Source organism: Diceros bicornis, chromosome 24, assembly GCF_020826845.1.
Source record: "Diceros bicornis minor isolate mBicDic1 chromosome 24, mDicBic1.mat.cur, whole genome shotgun sequence".
Lineage (NCBI taxonomy): Eukaryota > Metazoa > Chordata > Mammalia > Perissodactyla > Rhinocerotidae > Diceros > Diceros bicornis.
In genome coordinates, this window is record NC_080763.1 from 15,789,375 (window position 1) to 15,812,060 (window position 22,686).

The following is a 22,686-nucleotide window of genomic DNA, read 5'->3' on the forward strand; positions in this document are numbered from 1 at the left end:
AGCTCCAGATAAGGAGCCACCCCAGGAAGTTCATTGTAATCCTGGGCAAATGCTATGGGGCTCACTGCCAGGGTCTACCTTATAGCTTCAGGTTCATTTGGGGGTTAATGTTGTATATGTGAGTACAAACTAGACCCTCTGATCCCACCACTTCCCTGGTCTTGCAACGTATGGTCCCTAGCTTGTGGACAGCTCCAGAATAACTTCAACCTGCTATGAGTATCTGAAGCTAGAATCTGCCAAGAAGTTCTCCCTTCCAGTTCAGGTGTCACTTCCCTAAAAGGAAAGGGTCCATATCACTATCACTATGGATCAGAGTACAAAATTAAATATCTCTCTGTACTTACTTCTAGGTTCTAGGATCGGGAAACCAGAGGTGCTAGGTGGCTAAGAAGGACAAAGCCAAAGCAAAAAACAAACAAAAAGACTCACCCATCCAGCTATGGAAACAATGGAATTTTCTAAATTATACAAACATCTCATGTAAATTAAGTCCTGTATTACTTATACTCTTTGGAGAGAAGCTTGATATTTTTTTTCCTCCTCCTCTTCTTCCTCTCCATCTCCTATTTATTATTCTTTTACTTCTTTAAAATAATAATAAAGACTGATTCTGACTAGAGGATTTAAGGAATTAGTCATGATTCTTGAAACTTTTATTCTTGTTGGCACTAGTTCAAATTCCTGAGCTCTAGCCAAAAATGATTGTCATCCAGAGTGGTTTCAGTAGTCACTTTACCTGATAGGTTACTGGCCGTCTTCTTATAGTCACTAATTTTTTAGGTTAATAAAGCCAAAAATCAAAGGCTAAACTTCAAATAGAATGATAAGGAAGCTCCTTCCTTTTCTCTGCTTTTCTCTTAAGGGAAACAAAAACAACTTTCTTATTATAAAAATGACGTGATCGGGGCTGGCCCAGTGGCATAGTGCTTAAGTTCGGCTGCTCCACTTTTGTAGCCTGGGGTTCGTGGATTCTGATCCCGGGCACAGACCTACACACTACTCATCAAGCCATGCTTTGGTGGTGTCCCATATACAAAGTAGAGGAAGATTGTCATGGATATTAGCTCAGAGACCATCTTCCTCAAGCAAAAAGAGGAAGACTCGCAACATATGTTAGCTCAGGGCCAGTCTTCTTCACCAAAAAAAAAAAACACAAAAAAAGACGTGATCATTGTAGAAAACTTGGAAATTTTCAGAAAAGTATAGCATATAGTATATATGAAAAATCATGCATACTTCTAACATAATGAAATAATAAATGTTTTATATTTTCATGTGTGCCCTTCTCGTCTTTTTCTATTGATTTATACACATATATCCTAACATAGTCAAGATTATATACTACATGTGCAGTTCTGCATGTTTTTTAAATATATGTCATAAGAATATTCCTGTATCAATGAAGATGCTTCATAAATATTACTTTAGCCTACATAATATTTTATCATAAGGATAGATCGTTGTCTTTAAATTTCTATATTATTGATCTTTTGATTTCTTTCCGTTTCTCACTAATGTAAGCAACTCTGAAATAAACATATGCATAAAGATTTATCCATTTTCTTAGGGTAGCTTTTTAGAAGTGAAATTACTGAATCAATGAATATGAAAATGTTTAAGAATTATCTTTTTAAAGAAAATCAGCTTTGAATTGTTAAAGGGATAATGATACATCAACTTTAACACATCTTTGATGACTATGTAGCTACTCATATTTAGATAATCTCTGCAAGTATTACTATTAATTGACTGAATCTAATCTTTCATTTCAGACACTAGATGCATCTCTTCCTCTGTTTGCTATTCCTTGGGATAGAAATCAGGAGATCAGACTGAACCCATATACAAACCTTGTCAGATGAGCACACATGCCCATCTTGTTTATACTACCTATTTAACCCATTGCTCTCATTCTTTCTTTTCTCTTCTTTCAGATGGAATGGGGCGAGTCCTTGCTCAAGATGTATACGCAAAAGACAACCTACCCCCCTTCCCGGCGTCAGTGAAAGATGGCTATGCTGTCCGAGGTAAATATTTTGGTTTTCTTGTGTATCATCATACTTGCAATGTATTTTTTTTCCTCAGATTTTTGGCTCAGCCCAGGCACCCAAAACCTGTTACGTCTGTTACCCCCTTGGTTGTCAAAATAATTTCATTTACGGATAATAATGTTAATCTACACCTATGTGTTTTCTGGCATAACCTTGATTAAAACTTTTCAGCGAAAGTACTGCAGTTACTTGAAAATTCTTGCTTACAACAAATATGTAAAGATTGATAAAAACACTATATTATAATTTATTCTTTTGGCCTCTACACATCCCAGATAGCAGACAGTCTTGGTCTGGAAGTTTTTCGTATGTTTCCTAGTTGAAAACATCTATATGGTCAAAGAAAGCAGAGTAGATTCCCAATACAAGGATAAAGTGGAACAGTCTTTTCTCCTGCTTTAAACTCAAACATCAATAAGGGCTTCATAAAAAACAAGCATGAGGGAAACCTTTAATTCCCTGGAAGATGCCATATTTCAAAGCTCTGAAGCCCCGGATGGTACCAGCAGCTCACACCTTCAGAGTTGCCTGTGATTGCATAAAGCTTAAAAGCAAATACTAAATAGCATTTGCCTGCCTAAAGTCCAATCTAAGAACCGAAAATGAAAAGACAACTGAATTGCTTAGAACTATTATTGATTAATTAACTCAAGGCTAATATCATTGAAGAAATGTCTAAAAACATTTCCCAGTTTATCAGAGCAGTTAAGAAGGCCAATTCCTTTTTAATGGTCATTTATGGAGTCTTTTACTTGGTTTTTTGTTGTTGTTGTTTTTTTACTCTATCTAGCCACTAAAATAATTTCCTCGTGGGGCCGGCCCGGTGGCACAAGCGGTAAAGTGCGCTCGCTCCGCTTCGGCAGGCTGGGGTTCGCAGGTTCAGATCCCGGGCGCTCACTGATGCACCGCTTGTCAAGCCATCCTGTGGCGGAGTCCCATATAAAGCAGAGGAAGATGGGCACAGATGTTAGCCCAGGGCCAGTCTTCTTCAGCAAAAAGAGAAGGATTGGCAACAGATGTTAGCTCAGGGCTGATCTTCCTCACACACACACACAAAAAATAATAATTTCCTCTTTTTTGTAATTAAATACCTTCATTAATCTCCCCCACGTTCCATCACCATCTCTTAGCAGTATCTTTTTATGTAGGAGGCAGTATAACAAATGGTTCGTGTCATGGGCTTTGAGCATAGGAAGAGTGATCTGGGTTCTGGTACCAGTTCCATCTATGTAACTTCAACTTTAAAATCACTTAAACTTTTTGGGACTCGGTTTTCTCGTCTGTAAAATGCCGATAATTATAACAATACTCACCCCAATAGGTTGTTGTGAAGATTAAGTGAAACCATAGAAAGCCTTAGAAAAGTACCTGACACTGGAAAAAGTACTCAATAATTGTTTTTTTAAATGTTTAATAATAGTAACTATTATTATCACTATTATTATTATAAACACATTTACTTAGACTATCTCTGAAAAAAGGATAACATTTATCTAAATTGTTCTCATATTCTATGAAACAAACTGGTAGGGAGATTAATTCTTACTAGTGTATTCTTTCTCAAGAACACTATCTTGGATTCACCTTGTTCAGCTTGATCTCACTAAATTAGAGCATTTCTGAAAACATAAATAACAAATCTCCAGTGGCTCATATGTTTTTTTCTTCCAAATTGACTCCTTTTACTGTGTTTGTTATAATGAATATTGTCCAGAAAGAAAATTATTTTAGTCTTCTAATAGCCTCATTGACTTTTCTTGTTTCTTATTCCCTAAAATGTAAATTCTGTTTTGAACTTAGAATTAGTAACCATATAGGATTACTATAAAGTGACAAAGAATTCTTACCTCCAGAGTAGAACAAACAACTACAGCAGATGAAATACCAAAAGGACAAGGAAGTCTATTTTTTAACTGTGTGTGTGAGGAAGATCAGCCCTGAGCTAACATCCATACCAATCCTCCTCTTTTTTTCCTGAAGAAGACTGGCCCTGGGCTAACATCTGTGCCCGTCTTCCTCCACTTTATATGGGACGCCACCACAGCATGGCCTGACAAGCGGTGCATCGGTGCGTGCCCGGGCTTCCGAACCCCGGGCCGCCAGCAGTGGAGCGTGTGCACTTAACCGCTATGCCATGGGGCCAGCCCCAAGAAAGTCTATTTTTTACATCGTTGATAATATGAAGTAGGAGAAAGTGAGAAAATAAATTATTTGAGGCAGAATTATTCTTAAACAGAGTGTTTTTCTGTGATTTTTGCATGAGGTAACAGCAGCTCAGTAAAAAGAAACTTGCTCTTAGCTTTTCTAGTTGCCAAAAAGAGCAGTTAGCCCACATGAGCCATAAAAGAGCCTTTCTGCTACTGTAGAATCTATCAAAGAGATTTTTATGTAAAAGTATCATTCAGTATCTTATTTATTCTTTTGTTTTGGATTGGTGGTTTTTAGTTATTTCACACACACACGAAACATCTAAAATGACATCTCACAGTATAGAAGGTTCAACAAATAATCTACCATCCAGCTGATTCACACTCCTTCTTTCCTGTGAAGTGTGGCTAGTTCTCTAAGATATGGAACGTTTAACAGAGACATAACACATAACAGATAACCGTTACAGATATGGTTAAATCTCAGAGTGGGAATGGTTGGTGTGTCTTTGTATATATAATTAACATCATAATTAAGGCAGCAAAAGTCATCAGTGAAGGAAAAGGCATAGTCTTAGTCTTTTCTATGTTATAATACCACCCCCAGGCTGTGTTTTGGTAAAGAATATCCTTGAGAGAATATACTCTACTTCGTGTACCTTCTCTTCACCCCTATCTTCCTTTACTCCCATTCCTTTCTCCCAGCTTCCTTCTTCCCCCGCCCCCCCCCCCATTTTTTTCCTTATCCTCTGCCTTTGCCTTAGGCCTTCTGGTAATAACCAGTGGCACCTGTGAGCATTGCTAACTCTCTAGGTGTAAAGAGATTGCTAACTTGCTCTGGATCACTAAGCATTAGCCAGTATCCTTCAGAAACATGTAGGATAAAACTCCAAACCAGTTGGAGGATCACTTGCTTTTAGGTATGTGGGTTGAAAAATCAAGACAGTAAAACATGATTAAGGAAATAAGAAATAGGAACAGCTTAAAAAAAAAAAAAGCAAGAAACAATAGAGTGTAAGGAAGGCAGGAATCAAGTGATGATGATGTAAATAATAGCAAGACCTGTAATCTAAGAAACCTAAAACTGCATTCAGGAGGATGTGTATTTGAAAGATAAAAGCAGAGAAAAGAAAATGAAAGTAGCATATTGCCAATTAGAATCAATACAATGTTTTTATTCTTTATATTTTTGAAGTTATTTTTCCCTTCACACTGATTAAGCTAACCATCTTGATGCATTTACACCCTCCTGTAGAGATGTGGGTGCCCATTGTCTCACAATTTTTTCTTAGATGCAAAGGCAAAAATATCTCAGAATTTCAAGTCCAGTTTTCTTGAAAATGTTCAATTTGAAAGGCTTATCCCTTCAGAACTTGTTTTCAGATCATTTAGAAAAGGGAAAATTATGAACAAGACTGTAATTATTTTGAGAACCATGTGTAACAAACAATTCTGGAAAGATATACTAAGAGAAATCCTTGCCATTTGGGTAAAGGAAGTTTTAAAGCTTTTTATTTTTTACATTCTGATTGAAATACATGGTTATGGAAAATACAGAAAATCAAAAAGAACATTTTCAAATTACCCATTACATGGGACCACCCGGTGGCGCAAGTAGTAAAGTGTGCACGCTCTGCTTCAGCAGCCTGGGCTTCACAGGTTCGGATCCCGGGCGCTCACCGACACACCGCTTGTCAAACCATGCTATGGCAGCGTCCCATATAAAGTAGAGGAAGATGGGCATGGATGTTAGCCCAGGGCCAGTCTTCCTCAGCACCAAAAAAAAAAAAAGAGGAGGATTGGCAGACGTTAGCTCAGGTCTGATCTTCCTCACACACAAAAAATAAATAAATAAATAAAATTACCCATTATCTCACTGCCTAGCCACTATTAACTTTTTGTTATACTTCCTTCCAGTGGGTTAAAGTGTATACTAAAATTCAGTATAACCTTTTGATTTAGAGCTAGTTCTTATTCTTTCATGAAAGTCATGTTCTAGGGTTTCTAATTTTGTCCATTTAAATCCTCTTTGGCCATAGCTGGTTCTCCAACTCGTTTGACAGCCTATTGCCTTCCACTGTAGGACACTTTGGATGAAGAAGATGGCTTTATGATGTGCTCACATTAGTCATGTGAGCAGGCAGATAATTGGAATAATTAATTTTAGTTCATTCTCAACTCACCTACCTGATTTAATCCCTCAGTATAATAACAGCAAGTATTACTCCCATTGTACTAGTCCTGTCACCTTTGCTTACCCCCACCCCAGCTGTTCCTATAATCTTAGTGTTAGTATACACATAAATATTATTACTCTGTTGCTTATCATCCTGTCTTAGTTTGGTTCCATAATCAGAGTAAACAAATTCTTTTTTCTTCCTTTTTTTTTAATTGAGGTAACATTGTTTTATAATATTATATAAATCTCAGGTGTACACCATTATATTTCAATTTCTGTGTAGACTACATCATGTTCAACACCCAAAGACTAATTACTGTCCGTTGCCATACACATGTGCCTTTTTACCCCTTTCGCCCCCTTTCCTTCTCCTTCCCCTCTGGTAACCACCAATCTAATCTCTATATCTACATTTTTGGTTATTGTTGTTGTTGTTTTTATCTTCCACTTATGAGTGAAATCATACAGTATGTCTGACTTATTTCGCTTAGCGTAATACCCTCAAGGTCCATCCATGTTGTCACAAATGGCAAGATTTCATCTTTTTTTGTGGCTTAGTTCTGTTGTGTAGATATACCACATCTTCTTTATCCATTCATCCATTGATGGGCACTTAGATTGTTTCCAAGTCTTGGCTGTTGTGAATAATGCTGCAATGACCATAGGGGTGCAAATATTTTTTCACATTCATGTTTTTGTGTTCTTTGAATAAATACCCAGAAGTGGAATAGGTGGGTCATATGGTAGTTCTATTCTTAATTTTTTGAGGAATCTCCATACTGTTTTCCATAGTGACTGCACCAGTTTACCTTCCTACTGGCAGTGTATGAGTTCCCTTCGCTCCACATCCTCTCCAACACTTGTTATTTCTTGTCTTTTTAATAATAGCCATTCTGACAGGTGGGAGGTCATATCTCATTATAGTTTTCTTTTTGTTTTTGTTTTTCTGAGGAAGATTAGCCCTGAGCTAACATCTGTTGCCAATCTTCCTCGTTTTTTTTTCCTTGAGGAAGGTTAGCCCTGAGGTAACATCTGTGCCAATCTTCCTCTACTTTATATGTGGGTCACTGCCACAGCATGGCTGACGAGTGGTGTAGGTCCATGCCCGGGATCCGAACATGCTAACCCAGGCCACCAACACAGAACATGCCAAACTTAACCACTATGCCATAGGGCTGGCCCCCTGGTTATAGTTTTGATTTGCATTTCCCTAATAATTAGTGATGTTGAACATGTTTTCATGAGCCTGTTGGCCATCTATAGATCTTCTTTGGAAAAATGTCTGTTCAGATCCTTTGCCCATTTTTTTAATTGGGTTGTTTGGTCTTTTGTTGTTGAGTTGTCAGAGTAAACAAATTCTTAATCCCTCTGCCTTATTTCTTTATCAAAGATATTTCCTAGGACCTCTAAAAGTTATGCTATCTCTATGGCCTCAGTATATTCAGCCCTAACATGGAAATGATGAGACTCTTTATCACTGAAAATAAATGAATAGCTATAAAGTATTTCAAGAGGCTTACAGAGAGTTCACATATGGCTGGGAAATGAAAATAAGGGATAATTCTGTGGCAAATGGCTTGGGGAAGATCATTTTCTATACGTTGCCCCAATAAATAGTTATCTAATGGTATCAATTTTATATCAAATGATATAATCAGAAATCTTCAAATAAACAGGTGAACAAGACTAAAAGTGTTTTCTGGACATTAAAAAAAGAGAGTGGAGGCGCCAGCCCGGTGACGTAGCTGTTAAGTTTGCGCATTCCACTTTGGTGGCCCAGGGTTCGCTGGTTTGGATCCTAGGCGCAGACCTACTAACCACTCGTCAAGCCATGCTGAGGCGGCGTCCCACATAGAAGAGCTACAACTCTACAACTATGATACTCAACTATGTACTAGGGCTTTGGGGAGAAAAGAAAAAGAAAAAGAGGAGGATTGGCAACAGATATTAGTGCAGGGCTAATCTTCCTTAAAAAAATAAAAAAGAGAGTGGAAATGGGAGCAGCTTCAGGGTCTAGCATTAAGCATAATAAATTACTTATATAATGCATTTGCTATTAGGATTTGGTTTATATTGCTTTTATCACTTCCTTCAAATTAAATTCTGCAGTTACAAAACAGAAAACTTATTAACAGAAATATCAGAATTAGGAGGGGAAAAAATTCTAAGCCCTTACAGAAATCCTTGGAATCTATCCATCTTCTCTTAACAGCATACTGTGGCTTGCTTAGTTTCTTTCTTTCCAAGCTTCGGTTCATATACCACCATACCTCTACTTCCACCCCCTCCCATCCAAGCTTATAGAATTCATCTTGAAAAGAGCAACTTTTCTTGTACCTGTCTCTTTATAAAACCATGTACCTTTCCTTTAAGAGTGGTTTTCTTAATTTGTATTTATATATTCGTTATTGTGATTATTTGATTAATATCATTCTCCCCCACTACATCGGTTGCTTTAAGAGTTTTATTTTAACCACACCCATAGGAAGACACACATCAAATGCATTATACATCACAAGTCAATGAAATATACAAACATATATAGCATATACAATACATGTAAATATACATATACACACATCTGTAAACAAAAATGTTTCATGAAACAATATTCATCCTTACCATGCATGATGAAATATACTTTCTATTCTTTTTCAATCAAAAAATTATTTACAGGATGATTTTACAGCCCACCTCCATTTGTGATCCAGAGTTTGAAAAACATTGCCACAGACTGGCACTGCATTAGAATAGAAACACAATGTCTGGTTTTACTCTTTGCTCTGTCCCATCACCTAATATGACACTTGAGGCATAGAAGACACTCAGTAGAAATTTAGTGAATGAATGAAAGAAGTCAAAAGTTTTAAAAGATATTATTTTTTAAAGTATTATTATCCCTATTTTTATCAACAAGAAAACTGAAGGTTAGAGAAAGGTTTAGTAATTTGTGGAAAGTCTTGAGACTAATAATAGGCAGAGCCAGGATTCAGATTCAGCTTTGTTTTACTCTAAAACCATGCTAATTTCCCTTTGTGCAAGAAGCAAAAAGAGAAAATGTCTAGGTTGCTTATAGGAGGTGGTAAGCTGGTAATATCTCTAGTAGAGAAATAACTAAAAATAAGTTTATTCACATTTGAGATGCAGTTAGTGAAGAATTCTGAAAGAAAATTGCCTTTTAATTTTCTACAGTAAGAAAATCGTGATTTGCTTTAAACACAAAAATAAAGTGAGAGGATAGATGAAACAAGATTGGTAAAATGTTGATAATTGTTGAAGCAGTGACTTGTATGTCTGTTTTAAATTGTTCGTTTAAAAAAATTAAATAAAAAAGAACCCATAAAAGCAGCATAATAAGAATAGCATTACAAGAAAACTATTCTTGTTTTTACACTGAAAATAGAACAGGATTCCAAAAAACACAAGAAAGCCAAGAGTTTATTGACTAAGATAATGTCTATAAAGAACAAGATACAACATCTAGTTCGTAGAAGAGACCCAATGTTAATTTTTTGTCCCTATCCACATCAGGTTAACCAAAGTCATCTGTGCAAAAAAAAAGGTAACTTATTATAAACAGTATTGTATATAAACCTTTAGAAAAAGTACCACTTTGTAATCACATAAAGAAACAATGAATTTTATATGTCCTTTTTAAAAGAGGGAAAATACTGTGTAATATTTATCATTATGATTGCAAATATACTTAAAATATTCATATAGAAAGTGTTATCTTTTCTGTGTATGTGCCTCAAACCCTTGCTGTATGCAGATGACACCGAAGTAATGGTCATGATCATAAAATTCATTAGATAGGCATTGCCTTTCCAGTAGTATTGGTCTGAAATCCACATCATATGTGAATAAAACCTTTTTGAATACATTTATCTCCAGGAATATTTTTTCACCCGGCCATTGCTGTACTGTATGTAGAAAAAAAATTGGATAAGAAATTTTTTCCGTCTCAATTCTGACAGTGTTTCTTTCAATTTAAAAAGAAATAGCCAATGGAAAATGTGATGCAGCACTGCCTATGTATTCTAATTCATAAATAGCATTTTGACCCATTATAAAAAATATATATATACTGTACTGGGAATTAAGGGACTGGATTGTAGTCCTAGCTCTACCACTAACCAGAACTTATTCAAGGTACTTAACCTTTTCTACCTGAGTTCCTTCCTTCTGTAACTCATTTCCTTCAAATGTCAAATGAAGAAAAGAATATATGTTCTTCCTATTTCACTATTTTGAAGATCATACTAGATTATAAATAAGAAAATAGTATGAAATAATTAAAAATTTATAAAAATATGGATATATATATATATATCTCCATCGGTGTGCACACACATATCACACACACGTACCCATGGATAAGGTGGTATTTATTTAGTAGGATAGGTTAAAAGAACTTCCTGTTTAAAAAGTACAAGTGTAGAAATTATGGAGCAACGGGAAGACTATCTCCAGTGACACCAAGAAAGAGCACAGTTAGAGCCACTTTTGTTGGTACTTGTGAGTTGTGGACACCAAAGATCAAACCAGTAGTATCAAAGCCATTGTCTAGTCTAGGAGATCAGAAAAGTATTGCACTTTTCCTGAAGCCTTATCTGATCATTTACGTCACATGTTAGAATTCCAATTCTAGGTTCTTAGTCCTTGCTATAGATTCATTCTGATGTTTGTTCTTGGTGCTGTTCGTCTCACAGCTGCTGATGGCCCAGGAGATCGTTTCATCATTGGGGAATCCCAAGCTGGTGAACAGGTGAGATTTATAGGCCTGAAAGGCCCTAAAGATTTCAGTTTCCTGGACTTTCAGGATCTAATTCTAAACTGCTACCATCATTGTAATGGAAATCTTAGAGAGGGGTTATGTTATCAAAGAGATGAAAAGAACCCATGGGAAAGAACCAAAAGAATTATTTCTTAACTGAAAGAATCTGTGTCTATTAATATATGGCGTGGTGTTGTTGGTATGTCTCACAGACATGCCCCACAAGCATTTTCTAGCCTTGTGATTGGATAATTCTTTCTTCCTGTATAAACATTAATGTTCTGAATAGAACTTCAATTTCTAAGTGGTCTTCTCAGACTTTTTCCCAACTTGTGTTAAAAATGGAAATTTAGAAAAAGCAGATTATTTAACCTCTCTAGCTAATCATTTAGATTAATTTTTCTCATTAGGGAGCTAGCCAGGGAACAGGTATACATATATTTCTTTTAAGAAATTAAGCACTAATGGGCCATTAATGGAAGTATAATAGAAGTCCTCTTAATTTAACGCCTTTGAGACCCAGTAATTGGCCATTTAATTGGAAATAAGTTAAAAGTGGGAAATTATTTTATATTTTTGAAATAAGGATAAATTTAACTTAAGTAAATGAACATTTATTTGTTAATAATTTGATGGAGAGCCAAGGCTTTTCTTATAATAAGTATCTACTATTTGAATTTCTGTCTGGTCTTTCTTACATAAATCACATCCAAAAGGCATTATACGGGATTTCTAGTTTTGGTTTCTTTAAACTGGAGAAAAATTTAAGGACATTTGCAAAGTATCTAAGTATAGAATCCTTCTAAATTTTTATTATATTTTTATAATTTTTTACAGTTGCTTCACCCACACCTAGTTTGACAGCAGTTCTTTTTAGCAGCATTTTTAATTGAGTTTTTCCAAAGGTTTAACTTAATTATTATAGGAAAAAAAATAACTCTTCACACTCATATATCATTGGTTTATGTAATATTTATTTAACTTACATAATTCAATAGTGACTCCTGCCACAAACTGGTACAAACAAGTTTGGGAACAAATTCAATTGAATCTTAGAGCAGTAGTTTACAGGTATATAGGAGAAGAGTATAACACCTTAAAACTTAATTTATGCTGTGGTCATCATTATGTTTAAGAGGAAATAGCATATGTTAATCCAGTGAGTTGTGAAGGTTAATTAAAAGAGCTCCTACCTTATTGAATAGAACCAGAGGAAGACCAAGGCATTTTTCTCCTCTTGTACCACCAAGCACTCATAAGCATTATATGAAAATAAAGGAGGAAAAAAATATATATATAGCAGTTTGGACAAAAGCTATGTCCCATGCCTTTTCTTCCTTGGTTTAGCAGGTACTCCCTTATATCCTAAAACTAGAGAGGGGTTGAGGAAGTATATAGGAGAAGGATGGTGCCCATGGTGGTGACCCTAGCTCCCTCATCTCTACATCCAAGCATTGAGGAGAACTGTGTACAGATCTGTGAAGCTAATGCTGGCACTATAGTGATTAGATCCTTGTTCATAGTGTACCCAGGCTGGTTTTAGTCCCCGTGACTTTTTTCCTGACAAAAAGAACAGCTAGGCCTGGGTCCCTTTTGTATAAATGACTTGCATTGTCACCTTAGTTTATTTGACTTCTTGGTATATATTTCCATCAGCAATGGGCATCTAAAGCATCCGTTTTTATAGCAAAGCCACAAAATATCAATTATTCAAGGAATACTTCTCTGATCTTCAATTGAGTCTATCCAACATTTATCAAACATACTTGCTGCCTGTGTGTACCAGGCACTGTGCGAGGTTCTAGGCGTATAAAGTAGATTAAGACATGATTACTACTCTTAAGGAGTTTATATCTAGTGGAAGAGACAGAGTATAAACAACTAAGTATAGTACTATATTTTAGTTTTTAACTAGTGCTGTCAGTCATGAGCCATGGAGCACAATAGAGAGGTTGAGCATGTCATCCTAGAAGGATTGGAGAGAAGACATTGGAGCTGGGCCTAAAAGCAGAAATGAGAAAAGGACATTCCAGGCAGAGGAAACAGTATAAGTCAAGACCCAAAGATGTTTAAAAAATTGCGTGGAATGCTTAGGGAACTGCAAATAGTTTGTTGTAGTCATAGCCTAGTATACATAGGAATAGGTAGCAGATTGTTAGGGACCTGTGGACTTAAACTTTATTTACTATAAGACCTCCAACTATACTAGAGAACTAGGAGCACAAGAAAAGTTGTAAAACTTAAAAGTTGCCAACTTCTTGTAAGTTCTTATAAAAGGTTGATGGGAAAAAAGATCAAACTATACAAGAAAATGGAGTTTTTCTTCAAATTACCTGTGATGTCCTTTATCTATAACTGATGTATCATACAGACTTTTTATAGCAATCTTGCAAGAGCCAAATTGCTCACTTATTGAAAGTACATACAGTTGAGCATTGGGGTGCAATTGCATACACTGAGACAGTGGTTTACTCAATGATTTCTTGGTATACCAAAATATTTGACTTTAAATCACTTATAGTTTGGTCCTATTGATTAGCCCTGAACACTTTCAAAGAAAATATTATGTAATTATAAAGTGCTATCATTGGACAAAGCTCAAAACATCCAACTCAATACCTCCATTAGGGAAAAATCAAAATTTTAACTGTTTTTACTTTATATAAAGCACATAAGGTATATCAATAAAAATAAAAAAGAATTAGTTGCTAGTCTTAACAATCTAAAAGAGGTACTTCGGGGCCGACCCAGTGGCGCATCAGTTAAGTGCGCACACTCTACTTCAGGGGCCTGGGGTTCACAGGCCCGAATCCCGGGCATGCACTGACGCACCGCTTGTCAGGCCATGCTGTGGCGGCGTCCCATATAAAAAGTGGAGGAAGGGGCCGGCCCGGTGGCGCAAGCGGTTGAGTGCGCGCGCTCCGCTGCGGCGGCCCGGGGTTCGCTGGTTCGGATCCCGGGCGCGCACCGACGCACTGCTTGGTAAGCCATGCTGTGGCGGCGTCCCATATAAAGTGGAGGAAGATGGGCACAGATGTTAGCCCAGGGCCGTCTTCCTCGGCAAAAAAAAAAAAAGAGGAGAATTGGCGGATGTTAGCTCAGGGCTGGTCTCCTCACAAAAAAAAAAAAAAAAAAAAAAAAAAAAAGTGGAGGAAGATGGACACAAATGTTAGCCCAGGGCCAATCTTCCTCAGCAAAAAAGAGGAGGATTGGCATTGGATGTTAGCTCAGGGCTGATCTTCCTCACAAAAAATGAATAAATAAATAAAGGAGGTACTTCACGTATTGCTAGACTTTTCCAGTTGATTCAATTCAATTGTAGTTTATATGTCTACTCTAATGTCTTTATATATCCAATAATATCTTTTACGTTAGATTTAATGTAAGTGAGCTGGTAGGAATCCTTCACCTACCGCTTAGAATTACTGGTCTTGGAAAGGAGCCAAATTTTTTATTTAATAACCACACGAAAACACTTCTTCAGAGTTGATTTAAGCCAAGAAGTGGAGAAAATTACAGGTACAACTACAGTAAAACTTAAAGTAAGTTTACAGAATATGGTACATTGAACCCAACTAAATTGAGGCAGGGCTCCAGGCTAACACATTTCAGCTTAAGAAGCAACTGCCCTGAAACTTACTTTAGGATTTACTTGTTGCCTTAGCCAAAAAGGCACTTTCAGCAAAAGAAAGACCTCTTTAGGCCTATATTAATATCTTTGTTCCACAGGCTCAGAAGATAGTTTTGGCATTAGCACCTCTACTAAACAACACGTATATCAACTCAAAACTTTAATATTTTTCATCAAAAGTCACTGCACTGCAAAATGGTCATATATAGTGGATTAAGAGATGTCTCAAACAAGTAGTAGTGTCTGGGGTTGAAAATTAAAAAAAAAAATTTAATGTATTAGGCCCTACACTTTTCATTTTAAATCCTATGCATTATCTTGGTAGAAAATTACATTAAAATGTAACAATTCTGAATAAGCCTGGAATGTCTTTTATTCAAATAACAGAATAAGGGGATATAAGGTACATAGTCCAGTGCCAGATCTGATCCCAAGAATCTCTTTACCCAATGACTGTGGTAGAAAAGCAGGGAGAACGCTGGAGTTGTAAGCCAAGAAGGATTGCATACTTCATGTAGTTGTTGGGATAATGAGATCATGCATGTTCATTCATTCATTCTGGAGATATTTATTGACTACCAGCTTTGTACCAGATACTTTCTAGGCATTGGGATGATAGAGCAATAAATATGTCTGGAAAAGGGGTGATTAAAGAAGATTAATGCAGGAACTATATCCAAGATATAGACAGGGTTAAAGGAAACTAACAAAGGAATGTGAAGCACCCAGGTGCTAGCAACAATGACATTCCATTACCACCTCTAGGTCTGAAGGGTCAAAGACAGAGTGGTACCTGGACCTGGGGAGATTCATAGCTATGGGAGAGAGCCACCTAATAGGAGCTGTGGTCCTCAGTGGTAGAGATGACATAGCCATCAACAGACTGCAGCCTAGCAGGGAAAGAGCAAGGGGAATAAAAACTCTACTTCTCTCTCTGTCCTACCTTCTGATCTCTCGTTGGCCCCTCTCATTGGCTGAACCTAATTAGAAGCCAGAGTGATGAGAACCTGTTTGCAACAGTCCATAGAGGTCAGCCTTCTAACAACACAGGATAGAGAATGGTGATGTGATCTGGAGAGGCAAACAGAAAATAAAACAAATTCCTATCTTTCTAGGGCTTATATTTTAGAATATAATAATGCACTTAGCACTGAACCTAGCATCGATTGAGGGTTCAATAAATATTAGCTATTGGTGGTATTGTTTGCAGCAATAATATCATGGAAAGAAGCTTTTTAATGCTTTTCTAATAAACAAATTTCCAGTTTTACTTTGATTGTTCATCCAGCGGAGGGGTATTTTTCCTTAACCATTCCCTACAATTTTTTTTTAATGTGGTAAAAAATATATAGCATAAAATGTACGACCTTAGGGGGCTGGCCCAGTGGCACAAGCGGTTAAGTGCGCACACTCCGCTTCGGCGGCCCGGGGTTCGCAGGTGTGGATCCCGGGCACACGCTGACGCACCGCTTGTCAAGCCACGCTGTGGCGGCGTCCCATATGAAGTGGAGGAAAATGGGCACGGATGTTAGCTCAGGGCCAGTCTTCCTCAGGAAAAAGAGGGGGATTGGCAATGGATGTTAGCTCAAGGCTGATCTTTCTCACAAAAAAAGAAAAAAAAAAAAGTACCACCTTAACCATTTTTAAGTGTACAGTTCAGTAGTGTTAAGTATATTCACATTGTTGTGACCTAAGATTTTAAATACTTATGAAGCATATATCTTTGTAGAGATAGCTTTTTTTAATTGAGGAATTAATATTATCTCAGAATTTTCTTTTAGGGGAAATTTGAAGCACCCCTTTTCCCAACTCTGACCTAAATCATGGCCCATGACAAATGACTCTTCTGAGGCCAGATCAAACCTATCAGATGAATCTTTCAGAAATATACTTTTCCATATACTGGGGAAGTTCGCAGGGCATGTGCTGTAGTCAGTCTCCTATACCATCCATATGAAAGCTCACATAATGAAAATCTTGGATATAATGTTTAACCCAAATCATTACAGACACTGGAATCATTTTAAAATTATTTAATTACATTTGCTAGATTTCTATTATTAATTGAAAGGTGAACTAATATATTTTAGAAAGATTTTCAAGAGCAATAAGTAAAATGAATTTTCTGGCTTGCCTTGACTTAACCAAAAAGTTTAGTTAATAAAGTACTACATTTCTCAAATATCAGAACTTTAATGAATGACCAATGCAGTTTTTCATAATTGTCCTTCATAAAATCATATTGCATGCCATTTTTTTCTTAAAGACTCTCAAATCACTTTACATATATTAAAAAAATTCACATTATTTGAGTGAGAGATAGAAGTGGCAAATGTGGGTTGGCCCCGTGGCTTAGCGGTTAAGTGCGCGCGCTCCGCTACTGACGGCCCCAGTTCGGATCCCGGGCGCACCGACGCACCACTTCTCCGGCCATGCTGAGGCCATGTCCCACATATAGCAACTAGAAGGATGTGCAACTATGACGTACAACTATCTACAGGGGCTTTGGGGAAAAAAAGGAGGAGGACTGGCAATAGATGTTAGCTCAGAGCCGGTCTTCCTCAGCAAAAAAAAAAAAGAGGAGGATTAACATGGATGTTAGCTCGGGGCTGATCTCCTCACACACACACACAAAAAAGTGGCAAATGTAGGTGGCAGTTCTTCAAAAGGAAAACAGGCACCAAGAAGGACATCTAATAGTCATTATCTTAAATTAAGTTAAAGCCTCTTTGGTGTAAGTACACCTGTTTGTGACTTTTACTACATTGGCCCAAAATTAATAAGACTGTAAGACTTTTCTTTTATGGTTTGTTTCTAAAAATGTTACATCTCCTGCAGATTTTCCTTTGCAGCAGCAAAGTAAATCAACTCTTTCTTATGTGTTTGTGTTTCTAGCCAACTCAGACAGTAATGCCGGGACAAGTCATGCGAGTTACAACAGGTGCTCCAATCCCCTGCGGTGCTGATGCAGTAGTACAAGTGGAAGATACCGAACTTATCAGGGAATCCGATGATGTACGTCATTACCAGGTCTTACTGCTTCATTCCTATGGCAGCATTATGAGTCATGCCCATTTTCTGCAATGTTTGTGAGATTAACTCAGTTTTTTTGGTTATGTTAGGATCTTACATATATGGGTGTCCAGTAAATAAAGAATTGCCTTAGGCTTGAAAATCTTTTGTTATAGGAGACATTTTTATGATCATTACTGTGATTATAGCAGAATTGGAACCACATTTGATCCAAGAAATTTCACAGGCAAACGAGGAAAGAAATTACCTCAAGGTAGAAGAACAGAGATATTAACTATTGACATACCTTCTGGCTGAGAAATTTGTTCATCAGGACAAGCGTCTGATAAAATGTGAAGGATAATTTAATAGAGAAGAATTTAACAAAGAACATTTGGGAAAGTTCTTGAATATTACACTAAGCCACTAAACCAGCTCTGGTTTTCTATAATTCAGGAATATCTGTGCCACCAAATGACAGCCTTGAAATATTAAATTGATGTCAGTTCCCCCTGTATTGCCTAAAATAAAGAACCTGAGATCTTTTTTTGGTCAAACGAGGCCTTCATCTCATTGAAACTAGTAACAATTATTGAAACCAGAGGATCAGCCACTAATAAAAGAATAGTTTCAACGAAGGTTTCAATGACTGGCTATCTTACTTGTTTTGTGAAGAAGTTTAAGATAGCTTATATTTTAAAATCTGAAGTTAAAAACAAGAATATATTCTCCTGGACTGGGTTTATAGTAAAATTCGATCATGTTGAGAGACAGCCACTTTGCTTGATCTGGGGATTTTCTTTTTAATCACCTTCCCACATGTTAGACTTATAAAATTCAACTGTTGGCCTGCAGATCACATTGCCTGCTGTTAAAACTGTCCAGCAGATTTATTGGCATCAGGGAAGCCAGCAGAGCATTGAAATCCAGAGCATATGCATCTACAGACTCTGCCAGATGACAAGACACAGTTCCAGTGTCACAATATTATTCATAGCCCATAGATGCAAAATTGATGATCACCATTAATTTACAGAAATCTACTACCAGGCAAACTATAAGTCCTTCACTGAAATTTCTGCAGGTATCTGGGACCTTTGGCCTAGTATTATACCTGTGATTCATGGGAACAGAAGAGATGGGTTATCTCCATGCACATTCACTGTATCTATTAGGATAGTCATCTATATATATATTTTCTGTTTTTCCTTGAGAATACTACTTACAAAGTAAAATTCAATATTTGAATTGGTACATTTTTAAAAAACATGAAAATATTTTATTTATTTATTTATTCCTTGGCATCAAACCTAGTTTTTCAGGAACGTGTTGTAAAAATTCATTGTACTCAAAGGGTTTAGCAGATAGTTTTATGTTTCTCTACATTTGTATATATTCTGGGCCCATCTGATGATAAAAGCACCTGAGTAGCTAAATTCTGTTGATCAGAAATTCTATTAAATTGTTCTGTTTGAAATTACATGACTTGTTCTTATTACAGGGCACTGAGGAACTTGAAGTACGAATTCTGGTGCAAGCTCGGCCTGGCCAAGATATCAGGTAAGTTCATAACATATACAACGTATAGGCAACTTTTGTTTCTCCATGATCATGAACTCAGGAGAGCATGGCTATTATAAATCACAGCTCAGTCAATTAGCCATTAGCTTTCAGAGCTTTTAACAAGTAGCAAAATGAATTTTTCTGAATTCTACATCCCACGTCTGCCCTGACTACTTTTTCACGCAAATGGTAAAGGCAAATGAAATAGTCAAAAGCAACGTGAGAAGGAGGGAAAGTCATGAGCCTACGTAATCCACAATTAATCCTAGTCCTAGATAATCCAGAATTGGGTATTAACACAGATAATACCAAAATTGGATATTTACACAATTAGCTGATAGCCCCTCCTCTACTGACTACCAATAATAATGGAATAATCTGCTACTCTTTACATACAAAGATGAGACTACTGTCCTACCATAAGTAGTACATATATTTTAAATGATTTTTCTTACAATGGACTATGTTTTCTCTGATTCCATTAATACTAATTTGTTCAACATTTCCTTGTAACAAAGCTACACTCCCATCCCTATGATAGCAGGCCAAGGTGCATGGGCCTGTGTGGCCCTAGAACTGGACCAACTAAGTGGTCAAAATGGAAATTATCTCCATGACTGTAACCTCATTAGCATTATTCTCCTCACGACAAAGCTAACAAGCTAGGGACCTTTTATCATTAATGCCACTGGATAGTTTCATATAAATTCTTGCCTTATGTCAAACAAAGTTTACAGTTAGTGTTTTTGACTGTAATGTGGTACAAAGCAATTTGTAAAATAATTTTCAAATATGAAGTAACATATTCCTGTTTTGCAGTAATAGATACAAATCCTATTTCTGTCTTCTGTTGTGTGATTTAAATTTTTTAATTAAAAAATCATAGAGTTTTTAGAATCTCTTCATTTTATTATTCTGCTTCTATCTCATCTCTTGACTTTTTCCTCCTCAAGCCTTGAGTGTCCTCCTTCTCTGACACTAAAGTTTCCCTCTGAGTTGAGAAAATATTATTCTTAGTCATATTGCTTATGGTTCTGCTTTGACTTTCAGACCTATCGGCCATGATATTAAAAGAGGAGAATGTGTTTTGGCCAAAGGAACCCACATGGGCCCATCAGAGATTGGTCTTCTGGCAACTGTAGGTGTCACAGAGGTTGAAGTTAATAAGTTTCCAGTGGTTGCAGTCATGTCAACAGGGAATGAGGTAAAAAAAAAAGCGGGGAGGAGAGGCTTTCAGATAAAAGTATTTCTGACATCTGTTCTGTGTTGTAAAGAGAACATTGTGGATTATATATCTTACCACATTCCTGTAACAGGAAAATAATAAATTGGCCTCAAGATAGTTCAAGTACAGAAGATATCTTGTAAAGAAGGAAGAACTAGAAATTATGTATTAAGAAGTGTTCCCGGGGCTGGCCCAGTGGCGCAAGCGGTTAAGTGCGCACGCTCCGCTTCGGTGGCCTGGGGTTCGCTGGTTCGGATCCCAGGCGCACACTGACGCACTGCTTGGCAAGCCATGCTATGGTGTTGTCCCATATAAAGTGGAGGAAGATGGGCACGGATGTTAGCCCAGGGCCAGTCTTCCTCAGCAAAAAAAGAGGAGGATTGGCAGATGTTAGCACAGGGCTGATCTCCTCACACACACAAAAAAAGAAATGTTCCCTTCCATTTATTAGAATGAAATATTACAACTAATGGCCTTTCCACACACTTAGTACATATAAACAAAGAATGTCGACTATTAGCTATAGATATTCAACTGTGCAAACTCTGTGCTTAGTCTGTTAGGACAATGAATTGTACCCACTCTGCTGCTGAGATGATGCGCCACCTAAGTGTGGGAAGTAATTCAATGAATCAGGACACCATAGCTAACCCTTCTTCTTGCTAAAAGTTCCAAGTGATCTTTAATCACCAGGAAGGATTTGAAAATCAAGTTTGTTTGTTTTTTTCTAAAGATAGCATCTCTGGTGGCATGCTATTCAGAATGTGTTGAAGTATCATTTCAGCCTTGATTTAGGAAGGGGAATTCAGTCAATCTTTTTGAGAACTCTTGAAAAATCTCCTGTTCCTCATTTTGCTTAGGTTGTACAGAACTTCAGTTGGAGGCTCTAAGGTTAAACTGGGACTATTGAAAAGTGAAATTCAAAGCCTATGAGCAGAATGAAAAACTACTGAGATTTTTTTAAAATAATTCTTGTAGACCTTACTATTTAAAAAAAGATTAACAGGATTTCTTTTTTTTCTTTTTTAATCTCTAACTTTGTTCTGAAAATAAGCCATTTTTTGTTACCATTAATGGTAACAATAATGTTACCATTATTTTTAATTTCTTAAAGTCTTAGAAATGAACATTTTCAAGGGCCTCTCTTAATTACTGTTATAGTCCTTTTAGAAAGGGCAAAAGAAAAGAATGGAATATTTTTTGTTAATGGAGAGATAAATCAACATTCTAGATTTGCTTACTTCCCAGTATAGGTGCACTAGTCATTCCCTAAAACTATTAATTGACTCAAAATAAACATTCTTTTCAACTGATCTATGTAGTGAAGATTTTAGTATCCCTAGGACCAACTGACACTATGTTTAGCATCAGAAAGAAATTTCTATTAAACTGATTGACTTAACTGTTCTTATTTGTGATTTATTTATATGCTTTGTGCATCTAAATGAGTTCATGAGGTTTGGGAAAGCTAAAGAGAATGAGCAAACTCATAAATAACTAGTTATTAGGCAACATTGTTTAAGTTATATTTCTTGTATTCTTAATGCTTTTGTAGAGCTGGACAAATATTCCCAGTTATCCCCCGGAGTACATTGGTAGTATTTTTTTAAAGCTGTCTTTTACACTCTTTACTAAAACTATTTACTAGTGGTAAGGAAAAGTGATGGGGTGAGAACAGAGATGGTACTTACATCATGGAATCTAAGGAAAAATTTGTAGTCCTAGTTCCCTGCCTCCATACACTTGATTATTCTTAGAGAGGTTATGAAAGATTCTGTATGATTCCCTTCCCCTACTTTCTCTGGCCTGCTGTACTTACCATGGTTTTCCAAGGGAATAATGCTTCTAAATTTTATAGTCTGTGGTTCCATATAGCTTGACATTCCTCCCCTACTCCCATCCAAAGTTAGCTGTTGTTATGACTCTCTATGACCATATAGTTTAGTTAAACAAATGTTTATTGGGTACCTCTTATGCTAGGCACTATACTGGAAACTAGAGTAAAAGAGATTAAAGCATATTATCTCTCCTGAAGGCTTGAGATTCTCAGATAGCCAGAAAACCATAGAAAAGAATCATTTGTTTTCAGAAAGGCCAA

At 36.7% G+C, this 22,686-nt stretch overlaps 1 protein-coding gene across 8 annotated transcripts in view; it reads left to right on the forward strand.

Annotated features, from left to right (window-relative positions):
* GPHN (gephyrin) overlaps positions 1–22,686 on the forward strand; it is a 648,078-nt gene that overhangs the window by 540,047 nt on the left and 85,345 nt on the right. For 4 of the 8 annotated variants that reach the window (XM_058567151.1, XM_058567147.1, XM_058567153.1 and 1 more), the window contains 5 exons: positions 1,938–2,030; positions 11,093–11,148; positions 17,684–17,818; positions 19,302–19,360; positions 20,414–20,567. In XM_058567151.1, the coding sequence (XP_058423134.1) occupies positions 1,938–2,030; positions 11,093–11,148; positions 17,684–17,818; positions 19,302–19,360; positions 20,414–20,567 (497 nt within the window). The remainder of the gene's footprint in view (positions 1–1,937; positions 2,031–11,092; positions 11,149–17,683; positions 17,819–19,301; positions 19,361–20,413; positions 20,568–22,686) is intronic. The other 4 variants (XM_058567152.1, XM_058567148.1, XM_058567154.1 and 1 more) reach the window with 1 other exon arrangement.